This window comes from Limulus polyphemus, unplaced genomic scaffold (assembly GCF_000517525.1).
Source record: "Limulus polyphemus unplaced genomic scaffold, Limulus_polyphemus-2.1.2 Scaffold678, whole genome shotgun sequence".
Taxonomy (NCBI): Eukaryota; Metazoa; Arthropoda; class Merostomata; order Xiphosura; family Limulidae; genus Limulus; species Limulus polyphemus.
Genome location: NW_013666288.1, coordinates 203,841 through 227,979, shown reverse-complemented (window position 1 = coordinate 227,979; position 24,139 = coordinate 203,841). Strand labels below are relative to the sequence as shown.

Genomic DNA, 24,139 nt, shown 5'->3' with positions numbered 1-24,139 from the left:
TAAAGACTGTCAGTCTCAAGAATCTAATTGATAAAGTAAAAAAAGAAAGAAATAAGTATAAATAGTGATAAAATTTAAATTATTATTGGTGGAGAGGTGGGCAACAAGCACTAATAAGTGCATTCAAACTCGCATATTATTACTGTAAATGAGAAGCGTTTCTATTTACTGTAGCAAATCACGTTTTCATATTATGTTTATAATAATATTTAATGACAGAAAAGTATCTATTATATATTTGTTTGTTTGTTTGAAGTTAAGCATAAAGCTACACAATGGGCTATCTGTGATCTACCTACTACGGGTATCGAAACCCAGTTTCTAGCATTGTAAGTCCGCAGACATACCGCTGTGCTACTGAGGGAGGGGGGAGTATTCACATATAAAATTATCAAGCAATTATTTGTCCAATTCGTTTTTTTAAGCATTATAACATGGAAAAATAAATTAATCCTCGAATCACTTTGTGACTGCTGCCCGAATAAATGCCAGGTGGAGTAGATGCTGCAAATTTGTTTCCCGCGAGCCTAGAATGGATACAAATAAACACCCAGGTGATTTGTCGTCATTAGACAAATTAAGATTATGCCAGTTTGAACTTTCACAGAGAATAAATTCTATATTAGATGAGGAGGAGAAGAAAATACACGTTGTAAAATATATTAATGATATTATATGCTCTAATACTGAAGTATATTGCCCGGATTTTCCATTAGGTACGTAGGCTTAGTTAAAAGTAATATTATTATTACAACTAATTCGCATAATTAATATTTTAGTACAATTGAAAAACAAATAGGCTAATTCTCTCAGCAAGACTACAGACTATTTATTTTAAGAGTACGATTTTGAATTCCCATTTATATAATTTATTGAAATTATTGTAACATTTTCTGTCATTGGGTAAATATAACTACAAGGCCAAGTTCAGTCCGTCCACAAAATAATTGATTTCTCCAATAAATCATTAACTTTACTGTAACCATGTTCACTTGCAAGTTTTAGGCATAATTTGATAAGTAAACTTTTCAACATAATCTCTGAAACTAATGTTGGTCTAATTTCACAAACAGTGTTTCACTTTAAGTAGAAATTCTAATTTCTAATACTAATGGTAATTGTACCTATTTTAATTAGCTTTGATAAATAAACGAGTAACTGACAGAGTAACTGAATAGCAGAATAGACCTAATAACTCATTGCTAACACTGAATACAGAATAGTGAATGTCTTTTCTGACACCAAATTGACTCAATCGATCAATCAATGCTTGCTCACGTGTATATCAATTATCATAGCCTTTTTCAGTTCTTAATATTTAAACTTTCCTGATCTTAACATTATTGTAATAACATGCTCCCTCCAGCAAACATTTAAATGAAACATTAAAAATTTAGTTTACAACTTTATGACCTACAAATTTAGATAATTTGCTGGCTCTTCTATCATCAGTGTCATTAATGAAAATGAGAAAAATCAAAAGTCCTAACTCAAAACACTTGTAGCATTAAAACCTCTGTGACTTTTCTCCATCAATAACAACATTCAATCATCCATCCAACTGTCAGTCCATTGAAATAGCTTATTTTCTATCCAAAAAAATGGAATCTCACTGAAAAGTCACTTATGTACCACGTTATCAAAAATTTTTGAAAGTATATCAGATCCTCTGCATTACCCTGGTACTTCAAATCATGATACCAAAAATGCTGCCATTAGAATAGTGATATCCAATATACCATTACGAACAGAGCAAGAATTACCATTTTAAATGAAGTTTTTGGATAAACAAACCTTACCAAAAAAAAAAAAAATTAGGTAAAGTGTTCAGTTGAGGTTTGCAGGTAACTTTTTTTATAACATTGGTAAAAAAATGCTGATTTTTATTCCCCTGTAAAAAAAAATGTGGAATGCCCACTTATAATCTTAAGGTTCTCATTCTTTACTTTTTATTTGATATAAACAGAAGACATGCTGATCATGATTATTATGCTATTTAAAAACGAGGGAATCAAGTGCCATGGCACTTGAAATTCTTTTAGGCAGGATTAGAGTAAATTAATCTGCGAGATCTTTGTTTCCCTTTTTATTAGCTATATTTTTGTGAGCCACCAATACCAAGTGTGGGGAGCTTGTATACCCAATTGAATTTTATTTCTCATCAGGATCTTTACCAGCATACATCAAATTGAAATTATTTTAAGCAGAATTAGAGTAAGTTAATCTATGAGACCTTGGGCATGGTCAAATACATTGATCAAAAGGGTTTGACCTTCTGAGTTGAAAACTGTAATTAGATCTTAAATCAGACAAGAGATGATGGAGCTATGAACTAAAAGTTTGTACTTGAAAAACTCGGAGCCATTCCATGAGCCACTATGCTGTGGCTGAAAAGGAAAGAAGTACCATTTCTCCATTAAGGAAGCAATTTAGGAGAAAATGTTATAAAATACGTTCCTATTTTCTTTAAATTATAGCAAGGATCTGTTGTACAACATTTTTAATCTTGGTACAATATAAGGCTGTTATTGACTTATTTCTTTAAAAAAAAAATGGACACATGCACAAAATAAACTTTCTTATAAGAGACCCAATTGTAATGAAACTTTGTGAGGAACTTCTTATGATGTTGAAAAATCATAGGAAGTTTCATCCATATTGGACTTAAACTGTGGGAGGAGTTTTGCAGACAGACGGACATTAGCCTCTTAAATATATAGATGTGAGTTACAACCTGTTGAAGATAAGGATATTAAAGCTACTAGCATGGAGATTGAATTTTTTAGGGGTTCTTTTAGTTTAAACCTTTTATAGACTATGAGATAAATTATGAAATTAATGAGAAACTCTATAGTTAGATAAATAATTGAATTGTTAGTGAGGTTACAATAATAGGAGATTTTAATTTCAGTACATAGACTGGAAGTGTTAAAAGCAAGTCATGAGAGACACAAGTTTTAAGAAACTGTTCAGGATGGTTCTTTTCACCAATTGATTAGGGGATCTGCCAGAAACAATGAATTTTAGATTTATTGTTAACTTATAATACAGAAATGGCTGACATGGTAAAGATTGGGAAACATCTGGGTACAAGTGGTCATTGCTCAATTAGATTTGATGTTTTGCTGAATGTGGAGATAAGGAATAATGAGATTTTGGTTCCAAATTAAAAAAGAAATTGAAGGGATGAGAATTACCTGTTGTGAAGCTAATCAAATGTAGAAATTTTTTTAAAATATATTCTTACATATTCAGGATAGGCATGTTCCTTATTTAAAAAAAGTGATTGTAAATAAAAAAAACCAGGTTGTCTCACATAGGGTATAATCGATAGAATTAAAGAAAAAATATAAATATAAGAAATTTAAATTGATTGCAATAATGGGAAATTAGGAATTAGAAAAAAATATATGAAAAACGGTTGGCTAAAAATGTAAAAATTAATAGTAAGTATATCTTAAATACATTAAGGGGAAGCAAAATGTTAAGATGGGAGTAGAGCCTTTAAAGGATGATACAGGAATGTTAATATCTGATGATTATTAGATGGCTGGGTTATTAAATTTCATGTTTTCTTCAGATTTTACTGAATATTTAAGCAATACTTCTCATCCTCAACAGTAGCTAGATGGAAACAAGATTGAACAAGATGATCATATTAATTATGAGCTTGTTAAGAAAAAATTGGGAAGTTTAAAAAATGATAAAGCTCCTTGGCCAGATAACCCAAGAGTTTTGAAGGAGGTTTGGGACTGGATATGTGAGCCACTCACCACTACTTTTTCCAAGTCCTTGAATAGTGAGCAGATGCCAGAAGAATGGATCTTGGCTAATGTTACTCTTTTCAAGAGAGATGATAAAAAGTGTCCTAGTAATTACAGGCCTATTAGTCTTATACTTTCAAATATTTTCCCACCACTGAAATAATAAAAGATGCTTTGCAAAGTCATTTAACAAAGTTTAACATTTTGTTGGATAGTCAGCATGGTTTCACTACAGGAGAAATCTGAATTAGTAACTTTTTGACATTATTTGAAGAGGTTACTGCTTATGTATATGAGTTTAAAGGTGTGAATTTGATGTATCTAGATTTTTAGAAAGCATTTTACAAGATGCCAAATAAAAAGTTTGTTAAAAGTTTATCTCTGTAGGTGTGAGGAACAGGTTGGCTCATTGGATAGAAAACTGGCTAGATAGAAGAAAGCAGAGTGTTGTTATAAATGGATTAATTTTTCATGTGGGGACCATTGCTCAATTTTGATCTATGTTAATGACATAGATGAAGGAATAGTCAATAGGTTATTTAAATTTGCTGATGACAATATTTAGGGTGATGCTGGCTGTTAGGAGGATGCTGCTGCTGCTTTACAAAGGAATTTGGATTATTTGGTGAGTTAGGCAAATAAATGGCATATGGCTTATAATTATAATAAATGCAAGGTAATGTATGTGGGGTATGACAATTTAAATTATGAGTATAATTTTGATGGGAATAGCTTTAAAAGTGTTATGGAAGAAAAAGATCTTGGTGTTCTGCTTGATCAGTACCTTAAACCATTCAAGCAATCTACTGTTGCTTGTGGTAGGGCAAATAGTATAATAGGTTGTATCTACAGAAATAATGAATAAAAGTTTGAAGACATTATAATGTCATTGTATAGGAAACATTTTAAGTACTGTGTTCAGTCTTGGGCTTCTTACCTTAGAAAGGACAATGAATTGTTGGAAAGGGTTCAGAGGAATATTACTAAGATGATACTTGGGATGGAAAGGTTATCATACAGAGACAATTTGAGACCTCTGAACTTGTTTTCTGTTGAAAACAGAAGAGTTAGAGGGAATATAACTGAGATATTTAAGATTGTTAAAAATATTGGTAATTCTCATGCATCATCTTTTTTCATTTTTAAGAATAAAAATGGTGAGACTAGAAGACAAATACATAATTTTTGGTAGAGGTGGAGTCATTTTCAGCTAAGACAGCTATATTTTTCAGACAAGATGGTTGGCTTGTGGAATGAGATGCCTTCAGATATGGTAGATGCAGTTAATTTAAAGGTGTTTAAGGGAATGCTTGATAAATATTTGAATGATAAGGGCTGACTTTGAGTTTTTCATCTTAAAGTTTAGTATAGTGGATGGGTTGGCCTAGATGGACCAACAAATCCCTTGTTATCTTTAAGTTGTACTCATGTATATAAATGTGAAGAGTATGTTGCATACAAAAAATCAAATTTTTTAATAAAGTATTTCTATGAAAAATTCATCTGTGAATTTTCAGAGTAAATTTGTGTGAAAGATGAATTTCATTATAGGAATAGTAATACTTATTTTAATCTTAAAGTTTTACATTTTCTTTACATAACCTTTAGAACCTCCTTAAGGAATATCAAAAGGTTTTTATGGTAACATTGTGTATTTTATATGTAGGTTTCTCTAAACACAGTGTACTTAATCCTAGGATCTTTCAAGACATCCAAGTATAATAAAAATAGTAATTACAAACTTGATCCCTTACAATCATATTTGCAGTGGCATTGTAACACAGAAGGTGTGAAGTTAAAGGTTAATACTGCTGTGTAAACAGTGTTAAAGTTTGGTCTGAAAAATTATGCTAGTTGCTATGATAATGACCTGAACATACACAATTCTATAATTCTATCATTACTTTGCTGCAAATCACACTGTGGAATCATAATATTATGTTTGGGTTGTGTCTTGTGTCAAATATATTGTACTTACAAAAAATTGATAAAAAATACAAATCATGGTCTTTTTTTTTTCATGTAAGAAGTGATTTTTATTAAATTAAAAGTAGAGATTTGTCAGTTCTGATACAACATCTTATCTCTGATCACAGAATAGTTTTTTCTGACTTGTACTGCTCTCTGTATGCACAAACTTTTGTTTACCACCAACCTTGATACTCCTACCTACACTCATGTTTTCATAAGTATGTGACAACCCTCCACCAATAGAAGAGCAACACAGATCCTAGTACAGCTGACTCCCTCTTTGCAGCTCCGTCCATCTTCACTTCTCGATTGGCACTCATGGTGATCAGATGGAGTTTTTGTTTATGCTTTCTTTTATGGAATTTTCCATCAGTCCCCCTTTTTTTTTTTTTTTTTTTTTTTTTAAAAACTTTGTTTTTATTCACATCTGCTACTCGTGAATGCTGAAATTTTATTTAGTACACGATAGTGTTAGATTTCTTTTATTATAATACTTGATTCTCTAGAGCTTCCTGTTTGGACTTTACTACTTCCACTCTTCATTGAAATGAATTCTGAGTTTCACGTTACAGCTACTATGAATGCTGTTCCTCCTACAGTTAACCTTATTAAAAAAAATACAAAAAAAGCAACTACTTTGGCTTTAGGAACACAATTGTCAGCAGGAGATGTTATGGTCTTGGTTTGCCAGGAGTTGGCCACCTTCATGCAAGCTCCTGATTCGCTTGCAGATTATCCTCTCATGCTTTGTTAAAGGGTACAAGAAACATGAGGATGTGGATTTCGACAGCCTGTTTTTCCCCCTTCCTGTGCTACATGGTCATGTTTAGCTTCAGTGGCAGCACCCAGGCCTCCTCCTCCTTTCCTGGATTTAATAAACCAGGTATGTTACCTTTTGTCTTTTCCTTACCCTTTACTTTTAAAGGAGAAACCTTTGGACCAATATCTTGTTCTCCCTCACCTCACTGGATATTGATATTCATGTCATTAGGTTTGTAGACCAATTACATTCTGGGGTCAGTATGCCTCAATCCCCACACCATATGGAAGACCCGGGTGTGGCTTACCATGTGTCTGTTTTTCCTTTTTGAGCTCCCAGCAGATAAATTCTCTTCTGCTTCTGTGGGGTTTCTGATCCTACTATTTCATTATATTTTCCAAACCTTAATTTTTTTGTATCTGTCTCATGTTGTCCACCATCCTTCTTTCTCCTTCATCGTTCCCATGATGGGTTTTGTGTGGGGACTTGTGCCCTGTTTTTTTATCCATGCTTTCTTGATTGTCATCTTATGCTGTTTCCCTACTCATATGGTTCCTCTGTTGTTGGGATCTCATAGGTTGAAATGCCTTTTTGTCCAGTGTTCATTTACCCCCAACCTCCTTATGGACTTGCACATGACTCCCTATTTAAAGCAAGATGGCTTTGGGGATCTTCCTGACTCTTTGGTGACTAGAGTCATGTCTATGCATTTGCACACCTTTCTTTCCTCATTGGCTTCCTGTTCGTCTGTACTTCATCCTGCATCTGTTTCCGCATCTCATCCACTATATTCTCTCTTTTACCAGTGCCTGCTCCATTGGTCTCAGAGCTTCACCATCTGTTCATTCTTCAATGGCTTCAGTGCCCCTGGTGACTATGTAGTGGGTACAGGTCTGGTGGGGCCAGGATTTTGTGTTTTGCCATTGTTTGGGAGTACTTCACCACAGACCCTTGGGTTCTTTCCACAGGCTCATTTTTAGTTTCAGTTTCCCTTCACTCTCCTCTCATCCCATATCCTTCCCACTCCTCGGGATTCCATTTCCAGTCAGAGTCTTTTTTGAGGCAGTTCTGGATCTTCTTCAACAGGGCACTATAGAATAGGGAGGTTTTTTTCAGCCAGATTGCTATTCCCCTTTGTTTGTAGTCCCTTGAAATATCAAAAATTAAACTTAAAGATTCCAGGAAGGCATCTCCATGTCTAAGAAAATTTGACCTGTTTTTGTTTTTTCACACATTTTTATAGCTACTGATTAGCTTTGTGAGTTTGACAATGGAATGACCACTTCATTTGGATGTAGTTGGAATGCCTGCACTTTTGAGATGACCACTTTGATAACATCTTGATGACTGTCTTTCAGTAATGGCCCATGATTTAAAAAATTAAGAAAAGTAGAACATCATCATTTATAGGTATCTGTGAATCTTTCTTTGGTTCCAATTCAGCAATCAATTTACCAAGAATCCAGTTTTCTGCAAAACAATTCAAGATTGAGCTTCTAGTTGATGGCCATGTTGTTACTTCAGCCATGACTGCATCTGAAAAGAAAAAAAAAAAAGGTTTATAATGTTTAGTTAAATATCTACTATTTGACATACAAATATAATTTTGTATTTGTCATAAGATAGGAGTGGAGAACTTGTCAATTTTGAAACCTTGTTGCTGTTTTTTTGCAAGACCCTACTGGTCAAAGTAGAGAAGTCCTTCTCTTTCCCCTCTCAGTACCTTGTTCATCTTGGGTTAGTTTTCAATTCCCATCTTAGCTGGGCCCACCCTTCTCCTGTGATCTATGGAGCTTCTGGTTCAGACCATTTCCTCACCTTTTTCTCACAGTGTGAGAGGTTTTGTTTCTTTTGAGAACATGGGCTTCTTTGGAAGTCCCAATTCCCCTCAGTCAAGTCCACATGCAGCCTCTTCAGTGGGCTTTATTAGATAATTGGAACATCATTCAGGATCCCTTAAATGCCCCTATCCATCTTCCTCCTCCTCTTCATTTGGACTTTGCCTGGTGGTTGGGCAGAGACAACTCCACGGTGAATGTTCCTCTTCCTTCTTCTAGTTTGGGGGTGCACCTCTTCACAGAAGCTTCTCATTCCCGTTGGAGCGATTATATGGATATGCAGGAGCTTTCGAACCAATGGTATATTGAAGAGTCATCTCTGCAAATCAATCTCTTGGAATTTCTCCCCATCTGTCAGGCTTTGGTTCACTTCCTTACATCTCTGCAGACCCTGGTCAGTTGGGTTTCATTACAACAACTTAGTGGCTGTCTCGTCCTGCTCTCAGCAAGGGAGAACTCAGTCCAGGTCTCTTTTTTTTCCACATGTTGGACTTCCTGTTTTGAGCCTACAGTGTTGGTTGAAGCTGGACCAACCACATACATCCTCACATGTAAGTGGCCCAGGTACCCTCCTCTTACCATGGACTGGATGATTCATTCCCAATGCTTCTCTCTTTTCCACATATTGGACCTCCTGTTTTGAGCCTACAGTGTTGGTTGAAGCTGGACCAACCACATACATCCTCACATGCAAGTGGCCCAGGTACCCTCCTCTTACCATGGACTGGATGATTCATTCCCAATGCTGAGTGTTTCTGGACTAAAATTGAACTGCTACATTGCTGTCCACCTTCTTACCATTGTCCAGATGTCAACTCTTTGGGGGTACTGGTGTTGGTTGTGTTGGACATTCACATATGATGACACAGGTCCTTGGAATGTAAAATCTTCTTCCATTCCAGTTCCTGTGTCTGAGGTGAACAGTAGAGGACCCTCTTCCTACCATGAACCAGATATTACTATCATGGTATTGTTGGTGTTGAACTCCCCCTTACATTCTGTTGTGCTATAGCCACTTTCCACAAGGGATCCCTTTTATGATCTTGCCCTTAGTGCAATACATCATTTTCATGGGTGAAGAGTATACCTGGCTCAGAAGTGGTGTAGTCTCCCACAGGTGTGTCTTACATACTCTACTCATAAACCCCATGAGCTTCCTTTGAGAGCTTTCTGAAGGGAGCTCATCTAGGTACGGTTACAGTGTTCCTCCACCAGGTCAGTGTGGGATTCTAGCTATTCTATGAGCATAGGTAAGATATTGTATCACAAGTTAACATTTTCCTACATTGAAAATGTATTTCTGATAGATTCTTACCTCCTCTCACAATTCCCACCTTTCCTTCCCATTTCCAGTGTCTTTTCCTTTTCTATTGCTCCATCTTGAAGTGAAGCTAAGCTGCATAGAGGGAGTCAGCTGTGCTAGGAGCTGTCATGCTTCTATTGGTGGAGGGTTGTTTCGTGCTATGAAGCAGTTACCTCATGTGAAAATGTGTGGGTAGGTGGGAGTATCAAGGCTAATGCAGAGCAAAAATTTGTGTATATAAAAGGCAGTACAAGTTGGAAAAACTATTCTGTAAGAGGAGGTAAGAATCTACAAGAAATATTTTCAGTGTAGGAAAATGTTAGCATTTGAAAAAAATATTACATGGAAAAATCATAGTGCATAAAAACATTTAGAAATCCTACATATTTAACTTATTTTTTAATTCCATGTAATAGTAAACAAAATATTTGTTTTAGGCCTTATTATTCATACTGATGATAGTAAAACATACTTTCATTATTTAATTTGCAAAAGATCAGTGTGGGATAGCTGCACATTTGAAAAATAAACCAAATAACAGCAGTGTGGTAGTCTTTAGTTGACATTAGAAACTCATTCACCATGTAAATATTGTCTAAATTATCTTTAAACACCATTGTGCCAAGATATATATATATATATATATATATATTATTTTTTTTTTGGAGTGAAAAAATGTTTTTTGAAAAAGGTGCAGATGGAACTTTCCAGATGATGTCTATCATATGAAATGAAGGATAATTCTAAAATTATTTAAAACACTGGAAATAGGATAAAATAGGAAGATTAATAGTATGTTAGTATATTTTAGAAGAATGCAGTAGTTTACAAGGATGGTCCTTTTTTCTTTATTTTGTGCTTGTACAGAGAAACATCTATCATGTTGGAAGCAGTGCTGTACTAATTGATTGATGAACCTGCCAATTAAATCACTTATCAAATACAACTAATCATCCAGCACTTGTTTGAACACCATTGATCACATTCTTTTTACTCTTGCCCATCCAACCACCCTAGAGTTCAGTTAAGTAGTTTTCCCAATCCCTACCAATGTGGTTTTCATAGATAATATCTTGTGTAGCAAAAAGTTTGGGGAGATCTCAGTATACAAACTCAACACATTTTCTATCATCCAGATAACTATTATCCTTGGTTACAAGATCTCATTGTATTAAATCTATGTTGATTTTCTTTTATGTTACAGAATACATAAAGTTTGTAAATGGTTAAAATAAATGTAAAATGTTTTAATGATGCTATAATATCACTGATAATTTTAGCTGCATGAAAACTTTAACAGATGGAAAGATACAGATAGCTTCTTTAATAATTTTTAAAGTATTTGTAAGATTCTTCATTTCATACTCTTGTATAAACTTAATGGGATAAAGTAATGGTATTTTAGAACATTTGGATATTTTTTCTGCAGATTTGGACTGGGTGAATGTAGAACAGCCACTATCACTTTCCAAACATTTAAACAGAAAAATTGTTGTACTGGATTTCTTCACATACTGTTGCATCAACTGTATGCACATTCTTCCTGATCTGCACAATCTAGAATTGAGATTTCCAGAGAACAGGGAGTTAATTGTTGTTGGTGTCCATTCAGCAAAGTTTGAAAATGAAAAAGTTTTATCTAATCTTATGAGTGCTGTTCTTCGATATAATATTTCCCATCCTGTGGTAAATGATCCACAGGGTTGGTTATGGAAAGAACTTCAGGTAATATGCTGGCCAACACTTGTTATTTTAGGTAAGTTCTCACTTGCATTTGGTGTGATGTTTATGAATTTAAAAACACTTTTCTTTCTTTATTTTTTTTATCTTTTATACATTTGGGTAGTGCATATATAATGTGACAAATTAATTGTGAATTTGTAAGTTTTATGCTTTCAAGTGAGGTATTTAAAGTACATAAATAATTATTTCAAACAAACCGTGGACTACACAACAAATAGTAACATAATTTGTGAGGAACAGCAAGGGTTCCCTTGGTCTATTGTGGCCATCCCATTCATTTAATCAAACACCCATCTGCCTATATCCAGCCCTGACTCCCCATCTACTCATCAAGCCCTTCTGTAAACTCTCCTAATCATGCTGTGTTTACCCTGTTCTATGGTAATCTGTTTCAAAGGTTAACCACTCTATTAAAAATATAAAATTGCATAATTTACATTAACTTCTACTTTGCCAAATCTTAAATCTGTCTCTCCTAGGTTTACAGTTCTTACCATTGAACATAATTCTGATATGCTATCTTACCTCCATTTACATAATTGCTTTTCTTGACTTGTGCTGCCCTCTATATGTGCAATTGTTTGTCACCACTAGTGTTGAGGCTCCCAACTACCCTCATGTGATTAGACATGGTATAGCTGTGCTGTAGCATGCAAATGAGCATACAACAACCCTCCATCAGTAGGAGTGTGACACACCCTCCAAGTGCTGCTGACTCCCTCTATGCTGTAGAGCACTATCATCACTTTTTGATTTGACGAGACATTTTTTGCAAGAGTCAGTAACTTCCACTACAAAACATACTTACCTCTGCTGACACTTATATTACCCAACTGCCAGGGCAATATTTATCTTGTGATACTCTCCACCTACGTCAATGCACCCTCTATCCTGGTATTGTATATAAGCACCTCATTCAGAAAATTTTGTCACTTTTTCTTGACAAAGTGTTTAGACATGGGTTTCTCTACAGAATTGCTGTGATAGTTAATGTCCTTGGTTGTGATTTTCACATTGCCTAGTAGCTTTCTGTAAAAAAATAGGTTACTTTTTCCAGTATAGAGGCTAAGTTGAGGCTGTTCATGACCTGATTCGTTGTGAGACAGAGGCATATATTTAGTTCTGGGGCATCTCTCTCTATGGGGTTCTGAGGCTGCTTTTGCTGATGATCCAGGACTGTCTGGAGAGAATTTATATTCTCTTTTTCTAGCACCTTTGTTTACTAAGTTGGCTTCTCACAAGGCCAATTTGGATCAGCCACCTCCTGCTCCATTTCTTCAATTGGGTTTTGGGGCTTTCTGCAGTTGCCTTTGAATCTACTCCTTCCTTGATGGCTGAAAGGTCCGAGGGTGACTACTTAGTTTTCCTCTTTCACCTGATATTGCTGTTCATGCTGGGGGATTTACTGCTCATTTACATGACAGGATAGCTATGCCTTGTCCCCCATATTTGTCTGAACTGTATGTTTTGACTTGCCACAACCAGGAGGATGTATACTTAGATTTCCAAAGTCTAGATCCTCTTTTGGATATATGGAGTTACAGACTGGACTCTGTGATCACTTTGAACAGATCACCATTTTCTCAGATTTGGTCAGCTCTCACTACTGTTTATTTATATTTCCTCTAAATTTTGTCTGAAGTCTATCAGCATTCCCCACATCAATTTGAGGAAGAATATAATAACTTGTTCTATTTTGGATGCCCTGAGTCTTGTCGTTGATTGTTTCTCAAGGCCCGCCAAGATACTACCTATGAATTGTTCCCTTTTTTCTCTGATGTTCATGTGGCTGTGCTCTCATCTGGACACTCTTTTTCTAGATGTTTTTGCTACTCTTCTTAATACACTACTTCCCTTTTTCTGACTCATCCTCAGCTGGGATGCATTCCATCAAGACTGGTCCAGTTTTGTTTTCTCCATGCTTACCCTCCATTTTTCACTTAGGTCCTACTTGTTTTTTGTTGGTTGCTGTGGGAGATATGATGTATATGCCATTGCTGCTTCCTTTATTTTTCCTTCCATTTCTTCATATTATTCACCTTCTCTTTCAAATTGTTTTCTCTGCTCCATTTGCATGGTTCATTGTTTATTGGCCCGATCTGCTCCTTTTCATGGTTCATGCTCCCATCTATATATTCTTTGGAATTCCTCATCTCCCTGAGATGTTTCTCCTCTCACTCTCAAGGAATGGCAACAGCACCTCATCCATTTGATCTGTGCTTCATTGGATGTAGATTCAGATTGACTCTTACCAAATATGACACCTTACTCTCTCATTGGCTCATGAAAATGGACATATAGACTATCCCATTTACTTTTATTGCACATTTTTTCATCTTGTTGTTCCTTCTGGATATTGACTTCCTCCTGTTGTCGTACTACATTCCCCTTAATGACTCTGAATGGGTAAATAATCTTTTTGTGCTTTACCTTTACAGTGGCCTATTTCTACATCTCTGGATCCTGCTCTGTAGTGAGTGGTACCTGTCCAGGTTTAAATACCCACCATACAAACGGCTGTATGGGTTTATAATGCTCAATGAATAGGTGAAGTGTTTCACAAGACCACTCGAGGTTACCTCACAGTATCTTGCTTCAAAATACAGTCCACCAATTTATGAACTTTCATGAGTATAGCATTGTTGGGATTTCTGCACATCCCTCCAATCATTCTTGACAAACCAAGACCAACATGCTTTTCAAAATAGGGTGTTTGTGGTTACCGTTGCACTGTCATAAGGTGTTGCATTCCTCTGGATTCTCCATTGTATTGATCTCCCCCTCTACCAGTGGAGTATGGGAGTCCTTACCACTTACAAGTTCCTAGCCACTGGGGTGGACCATGGAAGCTTCCTCCTGAGTGTAACCAATTCCACTCAGTCGAGAGTAGGGCAGTGATGTCCTGTTGGTGTAGATGGTGAGTACTCTCCTCCTGCCACAGACTGGAAGACAAATACTTGATTCTATCTGGTTTTGGACTGGACGAATTCACCACATGCAGTTCACCCTTCTAGCTGGCTTTTACCCATCCTACTGCTGCTTGGATGTCAGTTTGTGGGCAGTCTGGTGTTGGATTGGTATAGAAGCAGCCAACCTAAGTCCTCACACATGTAGTTGGTAAGGGCTCTCTTCCTACCGTAGAATGGATGAAAAATTCCAGATGTCATCTAATTTTGGACTAGAGGTGCCCCAGGTGGGTTGTCAAAATGAATGTTATTTTCTCTTTTGCTTTCTGGTCTTGAGGTGAGGACAATTTGGACCCTCATCTTACTGTGGACCGGAAGACAAATAACTGATTATGTCTAGTTCTGGACTGAATTTGATCCACCAAACACCATCTGACACCCTACACAATCTGGTGCATCCAATTACAAATTGGATGTGTGTCTTTTCCACCTGATTTAGCAGCACATATTTTTACAATGGGCAAAACGTATACCTGGTACAGAACGAGGTGTGGTCTCCCACAAGCGTAACCCCATACATTAGGGTATCACACTCCGTGGGTTTTCTTTGGGCACCTTCAAAAGAATGTTCATCTGAGTAACTTTTGCACTGGTCTCTCCACCATTTCAGTGTGGAATTCTTGCTATTATGTAAGTAGAGATAAGGTACTGTATCAAAAAAGATAAAATTTTCCTACACTGAAATTGTATTTGTGATAGATACTTTCGCTTGTATTTCCCACCCATCTTCCCATATAATAATTTGGATTATCTTGATTCAGGTGCTTAAAATTGTTAGAAGTTTGGAAATTTGTCTTGTTGCTTGTCTGAGTAGTGGAATGGAAAGAATGGTAATACAAACATTTAATAATAGGGTGAGTAGGTTAAGCTGATAGCCTAGATGTAGACTTGTTTTTAGAGAGAATGTTTTCCAACGTTAAAAGTTACAAAGTTGTGGAAAGGCTGGTCTGATGATGTGATATGTGCATTTGAATAGTAGTGTTATTACTTAATGCTATGCCACATGTATGCTTGCTACTGAGGTGTTTCACACCCTAAGACTTGCCCCATAAATGATGATATAAATAACACTTTAACCAACCATATGAGCTGTATTATGAAGTAAAAGTTGCTGGTAGCAGAAGCATACTACAAACAAGATATACTTAAATACTGTTAAATGCACTTCTTAGTGGAAACTTATTGTAGTCAAATAAAGAATGGTGTGTTTAAATTACTATATATTTTATTGCATGCTTGTTGAATTTCATGCAAAGCTACTCTAGATCTATCTGTGCTGTTTTATTGCAATATCACACACACACGTGTATATATCATAGATTACAGTATACTTTTTCTGAACTTAACGTTTTGATAGGTAGTTCTATACGTTAATTACAATAGATTTTTTTTTCCATCTTATTTTGATTGAGAAATATAACATATTGTGGGGGGGGATTTCCCGATACAGGAAAATTCAGAACAGTAAATCATGAACTTAGGAAACAGAAGCTTAGATAAAAAGATCATGCTTAAGAAAAATGTTAGTGTTGTGGAGATGAAGCTGGGCATGAATGTTTTAATAAGCTTTAAATCTGTAACTGGGTGTTTGAGTTTTGGCTGTGATGAATAAAATTACAACCTAGTATCAAAATCTATCTCTGAACATTTAAATATATGGCTACAAAGTTTATTGTCCACTTACAAATAGAACTCTTTTGAACCTCATTTGTTGTATTGTGCTCAGTTTGATGGTCTTCAGTATTGGAAAAATATCAGTCTGATAGAGAAAGTGCAATGAAGGATTACCCAAGTCATAACTGAATAAAAAACAGTAGTTGTGAAGTGACTCTGTTCTCATTGTTTCCATAAGAAAAAATATGTATGTATATTATATAAAATATTTTAAATTATTTATATTTGTTATTATGAACTTTAATATATTTCTTCATTGATCAAAGGTCCTCAAAGCCAAGTTCTTTTTACCCTGGTGGGAGAAGGTGAAAGAGAATACTTGCAGCTATTTTGTGAGACAGCTGTAGAATATTTTAGGATGAGAGGAAGTATCATTTCTTCACCTGTGCCTGTTAAGCTTTTGCGTGAATCTCTACCTGTTTCTCCTCTACTTTTTCCTGGTAAAGTCTGTGTAGATGATGTTGGCAAAAGAGTTGTAATAGCAGATTCTGGTCACCATAGGATTCTGATAATGAATCGAGAAGGAGTAGTTGAGGTTAGTTTTAAAGGGAATACTGTTTTAACAGAAATGTTTTAACAGGCCCCTCATGAGCTAATTGGAGACATTTTTGTTGAAAAACCAAACTACCCAATCCGGTTTTTCTTAATTTGAACTGAAATTTTTTGGACATTTTTATTGGCTAAAAAGAAGGCATTTCTCACACTCTTTTAACTTTGGGGCTACAAAAAGTGATTTGAAGTGGTATGGTACTTAAATTCATCAGCACATCATGAGCTTAACGGCCAAGCACAAGAAGCATGGAAGTCTCCAAATGACAGTATTGAGCAACTGTTTAGAACCACCTTGGTAGATATTATGCAGCAAGCCAAATACAACATTATGCCTGTAGCTGCTTTCAAAATTTTCCTGTATGCTCATCCTATTGCTGACTGTCATGATGCTTCAATTTTTCCTACCGATTTGCAGATGAAATCGTTCATACCTCAGTTGAAAGCTAAACATAAAAAAGGTGATAGCAGAAACATAAAAGGTTGGCAGTTGCTTAATTAATGATGCTGAGAATGTGGCTTTATTGATTTATACTGAATTTACTCCTAGCAAGTAGACCTTAGTACTAGCTAGTGGGGAGACTTGAGGATGCTGTATTTCACTTTAAAATTTATCAATTAACAAATGAAAACTTGTCACAAAAAGATACATCCAAAACCACCTTCTTTTGGAGTTTCTGGATTGAACTTACTTTTAATATTCCACAAATTGTAGTGTAAAGACACCTCTTGGCTCATGAGAGACTTGTTAACTATTGTATACACAAACTAATATTGCAGCTACAAATGTAGTTATCTGAAATATCATCTTTACCATGAATGTAGTATTTTTGTTCTTTGATTGATATTCATATATTTGAATGTATTTAAATTTGAGGATTATAGCTAATTTTTTGCTGCATAGTCATACACACTTAGACACACTATGAACATATGTATATTGTGACAAAAACTGGTTGTATAAACTGGAGGCTACAATTTATTGCCTTTGAAAGTTTGATAACAGGAGCAATCTTATTGTTCAGTGGTCCATCTATCACTGAGATCTTAGAAATGTTAAAACTGAAACAAGCATTCAACACATCTGCTGTTTCTGCATTAAACTTTCACTTGGCTTTAAAATGCCCTTTGATAGAACTTAAATCTCACTACAGAAGTAATGAATGTGTTATCTGAATTAGTTGTGTTTATTATTATTTACCCACATTTACCATGGACTCGTGTTAATTTAGCAATATTCCAGTTATACATGTTGTAACCCAATTCATCTTCATTTGAGAAAAAAAAATTATAAACATTAGCTTTTTAATTTATTGTTGTGTTTACATTTGAAAAGTGTTGGAGTTGTAATTTATATTAATATCTAGTTACATTATTCTATGAATAAGTATTAATTAATCAAGTGCTGAAAATTCTACAGACTGATGTCAGAGTTAACATTGTCATTTTCAAGCAATAAACATTAATTTGTAACCACATAGAGAACAATAAGTAACAATAATAGATGTGTCAATTAGAATTGAGTTCTTCACTGTTTTCAAGAGATATGATGTGCACATTTTTATTACATAGGTTTTTAAGAAAATTTGATTGAAATGTGTAAAAATAATGTTGTAGAAGATAATGACAGTGGTCAAAAGAACATTTACATGGATGAAATTACAATGAAGTGGACTGGCACCAGTGACAGTAACAAAAAACTTGAAAGTCTAGCAAAACCTACTAATCAGCTAAAATGCTTACAATTTCACACAAGTTTTAAACTTAAGTGTTAACTTGATTGAGATAAGATCATAATTAGTCATTTTTTTGTCATTTTAGAAATGCACCACTAAAAGCTATTACCACACATGCAACTGCCTTTGTATTTTCTGCTCATACCAAAAGCCTTGAACAAACTCCCATCCCTAAATGTGTCAACATATCTTGTGCCAACCTATGATGTAATTCTCATAATGCTGTAGCCCTCTACTAATAGGAGAATGATACAACCTCCATAAACAGTAGTCCTTGTGAGCACTAGCACATGATCATAAGCTCATTCTTTCCCTGGCACTACCTCTATTCAAATGTGCTTTTTGATTTTCTAGTCTCTTTGATTATCTTTATTTAGTGATACATTGCTTTTGTCCTCTGCATTTTTGTTTCATCCACCTGATTACATTTTTCTTTAGCCACCACATTTTTTTTGGTGCTACTTGCAACAACAAACCCATGAAAATAAATATGCCTGAGACCCAGACATTCCTCTTCAGACATGTTCTGCAACTGGGTCAATGGAGCACTGGTTCAAATTAGATGTTTGTGATGTCAAAATACAAAGTCTATAGTTTTGTACGAATTAGGAACTCAAATTACCGATATTAACAAGCTAGAATATAAAATAAGAACCTCCAATATTTTCTATTTGCTGAGATGTCGCTCATGTACTGAATCAAACACAGTGGCTCCGCTCACCTCTTTCCATTTTTGGAAACACTCCCTTATATACACTTCTGTCTATGATGGGAATAACCAATCAAAAGCTCAGAATGTCCCCCAAGTGGCTTTCTCAGCCATTTTCAAGTATTAAGACATCATCTCGTTTTTCGATACAAATCTTCAAGCTGGTAGGTTGAATCTTTAGTTTGCTTGAAATTTCATATTTTTTAGACCCAAATACAGCTTAATTACTAAGTTTGATAAATTATAGTGGAATTCTGTGATATTCATATAGTAATTTATAATTTTTTGGTTGTTTCAAATGTATATATATATAACCTAAAAAGAATTACTTCGTTTCATATCTTTCATGTGCAAAAATCTATGAGTCTTAACAACCTGCAACAAGCAGCAAATGAGTATAAAGGTCATAACTAGAAGAGATAAATGTTTGCTTTACTTCTTTATTTACTGTTCTATGTTTTAAGATAAATAAGTTTAAGAACTTATTTGTAAATAGTAATTATGTATAATAATTGAAATGTGACTGTATTTAACAAAATACTAGTCCACTAAAATACAGCCAAGACAGGTCACTTTGTAAAGATTAAAGGTCAGTTTTATATTATAATATATGGTAACATGAGTGCCATGTCATTGTAACTTCTATATTGTCAGCTAGGCATGGCTGAAAGGTCAATATAATAAAAAAATAATAAATATATATAAATGTATAATGTTATGAGAGGTTAGCTATTTAGTCTAAACATTTGTATTTTCTTGTTATAATCTGTAATCGTTCTAGAATGAAAAAGGCATAATGTATATTTATTTCCTAATTTTTTATGGTGGCTATGAGATTGGTCAAATCGACTGAACCTTTACAGAGATTTGTTACTGAAAATAACAGATGAAATATAAAGTTTTTCTTAAGAAATGTTTGATAACTATCTGGATGTTGTAAAGATTTTACACATGAAATATGAAAATTTTTTAGGTATAAAAGTATTTTTTAATTTTAAAATGAAAATTACTTTGCATGTTGGATAGGCAACATGCAAAAAGAAAAAAGGCACGAGAAAAACATTTAACAAACCTTAAGATTTAATAAAAAAATCTGATATTTTGCATATGAAAGCCGTATAATGTTTACTGATAATTGCCAAATTTCATGAACATATGCTTACTAATTTAAAAGTTATAGCATAAAAAGTATGACAAGCACATAATGGTTATGAAGTCGGTCCCTGCAACGGAGCCTGTGCTGAAAAAGTTAATGGAACTGATGTTCAGTGGTTATCCATTTAGCTCTCTTAGAAGAGTGACAGGTCATAGATTTCAGTCCTTGCAAGGTACTTCTTATTTTCCCGGTCAGGTCCCACTTTTTCTGTTTCATTTGCCTTATGTGAAGCCTGCTGTGCCTGTGGGCAGTTTTGGCTAACTGTTCCACTTTCACCCTTCACTTCTGGCTCTTTTCTCTGGGAAAAGGAATCTACTTCCTTCTTTTCTTTTTGATATGCTTATAACTCAGGCATGTGACTTTATCTCTTTCACCTTTGTATCATAATGACTCTTGAGTTGTTTTACTTCATGGATTTCTTTTTATCTCAACTCCTTATTGATCAACATCCTCATTGTCCTCCTAGTCTTTCTGGCTGTTTTGCTGTGGCTAAGGTCATGATTCTTCTGTATTTCTTGAAACTCTTTTGCCTGCTTAGGACACACCTCTTTCTCCTTCTTTGTTTCTTTATTTTTTGCAATCAGCTCATTTTTGTTTTATCTTTACTCCTTTACTTATATCTCCACCCTTCACTTCCACACTGTGGCTCTTTATTGTAACCATGATAGTTTTGATGGGGGAGAACCACTACTGTCTCAGTTTTGACTTGGCTTCTCTGTTCTTGGGACATCTTTGGTTTGGATGATCTCCTATTGGGTGTCCACTTCCTTCCTCCTCTCTTGATGACCTAATTCTTGCCCCTTTTCTCACTGCACCAGTCTTTGGAGGTATTCCCAATTCCATAGATTCTTGGGCTGTGGCTGTTTGCCAACAGTATTTCTTTTATATTCTAGTTTTCCTTCTTACTTAAACCATGGATGCCTCTGCTGACTACCTGATCATGGGAGTCCTGTGGGCTACACCCTCTCCTGTTCCACATCTAACTGCTTCTATTTGATATTCTCTCTCCCAAAGGTGGTCTGCTGTGTCTTTGGGTGGTAACTCTTTCTTGGAGCTGATTCTTAGTTCTGGAATCTTTGATGCCAACCTCTCCATTCCTTGCACACCTGTAGTCTCCCTTTACTAGGAATCCTTAGGTTGTGAAAGTTCTTTTGTAAAGTCTGTCTCTAGTTTTCATACTTCACCTCCTCTTTTTCCTCATCCTCTCACCTGTCTGATACTTTGTGTTTTTGCCTTCTTCCAGTGAGTTTTCTTGATTCTCTTATTGGGCAGATGTAACCATGTCCCTTGCATCTTTACACTGTGGAGATTTTGGAATTGAAGGCTCTTCCTATGCAAGAAGTTATTTTGCTTTTGGGGACTCTGGCTTCTCTTTACTCATCCATCCCCTTTTATGGACTGTAGGGGATATGTGGCACATGTCCTGCAATCCCTTATCTGCCCTTCTGGTGGTTTGATCACTACATGCACTCTTCCTCTCTCCATCCAACTTACTTCACTCAACCCATGTCTTCCTTACCAATTGGGAGGAGGCAATTTTTGTAACCTCCATTTTCTTTGGGGCCATGGTTTCCAGAGGAGTGATCTCTGCTTACCAACATTCTGGCAATGTCTGCAGCTTTTCAGGCTTGTGAAAATCTTTGGTCACAGTTGTTGGGTCATGTTATGATGATCCATTCTGACACTTATATATGTTTGTTTCTTATATAAAGTACCTGGGAGGCACTCACTTTCAAGACCTATGCTTTTTCTCATTTTTTGACAAAGGCCTTTCTGTTTTGATGATTGCCAGCTACTGAGTGTCATTATCCCCACCTTTCACCTCTTGCCCAGCACTGTTCAATTTTATCCAATTGTTTTCTTCTTCTATTCACTTGTGGCTGTCATAGTTCAGACATATACATCTTTTCTATCTCCCATACTGTATGTCAGGAGGACTGGTTGATTTGTTCCATGACTTCTCCTTTTTTTTTCTAAAGACTTGGGCAGTCTGGATGGATGACTAAATGTTTTTTCTCCCACTTCCCTCCCTTCTATTTCCTCATTATGCCATCGTTCCATTTTCAAGTGTCTTTTATGCCCAGTTAGGGCTGTCTATTGCTATCTTGCTTAGAATGCCCCCTTTTGTGGGTCCTGCCATTGCCTGTTTTTCCCACAGCTTACCTCTTCTTCTAGGAATGTATCCCCTTCCACTTTCAATGATTGGGTTTGTCAGCTCATCGAACTGGAATATTCTTGGGGTGAGTCTAATTAAATGCTTTTTAACATCATCAGATTCTGCATATCCCAGCCTCTCTTGCCTCTTTTTTTTTGACACCATCTGTTGGTCTGGGTTATGGCTTACACCTAATACATTCATCTCCTATTGCTTACATCACTGGGTGATTTCATGTTCTTTTAGTTTTCTTTTCCCTCTGGATGCCATTCTTCAGTGTACCCAGAGGCTCTAGTGTGACATGTTTTACCTACTGATGTTAGTTTCTAGCCCTATCACTTATTTTGTAAGTTCTCCATGTTCCTGTCATATTTCATAATACTTGTACATATTAATAAAAAACGGAGGCAAAACACACCAAAAAGGAGAAAAAAATGGCCACATAACATGTGGAACTAAACACACATTAATTATGCTTAGTGTCATTGGATACTGACAAATGGCCTGCGTGCCATACAGAGAATACTTATATGAAACCTGAATTGAATGGGGGAGTACAGAAAGTGTTATAACCACCTGCCATTGCTCAGTACCCACTTTAATATAGATCAAGTCGGGATTAAGACAAGATGTGTCCAATACCACAATTGGGCCAGATCTGTTTTGTATTTTTATCTGGAACAGGTGTGGAATTTACAGTTTTAATTTCTAATTTTTTTGTTATTGATCTCTTAAAGTGTTCTGTTATTGTATCTTTAGAAATATGAAATTGAATATGTGAGTATGCAGTAAAAAGTTTATCACATTTTCTTTTCTGTTCATTTTTTAAGTGGAAACTGTTTGAGAAATTATTTGATATTTGTATTCATTATTCATGTAATGGCCTTAAAAGTTGTGAAAACAGATAAAACAAATAAAAAAATTAGTTATCTAGAAAATTGAAAAGTTCAGACCTGTTAAGAGCAGCAAGGTATATAGAACATTAGCTTACCCAAAATTAAAACTTCTTTTTCATATAAATACAAAGTTTGAAAATGAGTATTTTCATATAAAACAAAACCAATGATAAACTGAAAAGTTAATGCTTGCATAAAAGTAGCAAAGCCATAATATCCTCACAGATAGTAATATTTAGTACTGTTTTTTACATAATCTTGCTTTAGTAAATGAAGCTTTATATTCAGTTTTGTTTAAAAAGTACAAAAAAATAACATTTTGGAATCACTGATAACTTCAACATTGAAATCTTTAACTCAGAAAGCTGCTAAGTATTATATGATGACTGTAAATGTTTCATGAAAAATAAAATATTGTCTGGAAAGAAGTTTTATAGAAGTTCAGTTTCTTTAGAATAGTGTAACTAATGTCCAGTTTTTATTACACACATAGTTGGCCTGCAGTGGAAAACAAGAAGCTTCAATCTCATAAGTTTGTGTTGCAGAAAATTTCAAAACATCTATAAATTATAATACTTGTCACCTGATTTTATGTAGGGATAGTATAAAATGTTTATTGAGAAAAGTAAGAACCACTAGCCAAAGCCTAAAAAAGCCTATATGTATGTGTATGTGTATAGAAAGTTAATACTTAACCCGTTACCTGCCGTGGCCATTTTGATCTTATCATGAGAGCAAAATCACATTTGTGAATTAAAAAAATATAGAGAATATATCTTTTATTCGATTTCAGATTTTATTTTTGTAAAAAGTAGCATAACATTCAATTATTTGTACAAAATTGTATTATTTAATGAAGTTTAAACAGGAATTTAATGAAAAAAATCCTAAAATACGTGTTAGACTGTAAATAAGCACC

The 24,139-nt window shown here is 35.0% G+C and overlaps 1 protein-coding gene across 1 annotated transcript in view; it reads left to right on the top strand.

Annotated features, from left to right (window-relative positions):
• The first annotated feature begins 527 nt into the window (after positions 1-527).
• Positions 528-24,139, top strand: part of LOC106459898 (NHL repeat-containing protein 2-like) — an 81,156-nt gene continuing 57,544 nt past the window's right edge. The window contains exons 1-3 of the mRNA XM_022386476.1: positions 528-716; positions 11,066-11,392; positions 16,286-16,554. Coding sequence (XP_022242184.1) covers positions 533-716; positions 11,066-11,392; positions 16,286-16,554 — 780 coding nt within the window. The 5' untranslated portion in view covers positions 528-532. The remainder of the gene's footprint in view (positions 717-11,065; positions 11,393-16,285; positions 16,555-24,139) is intronic.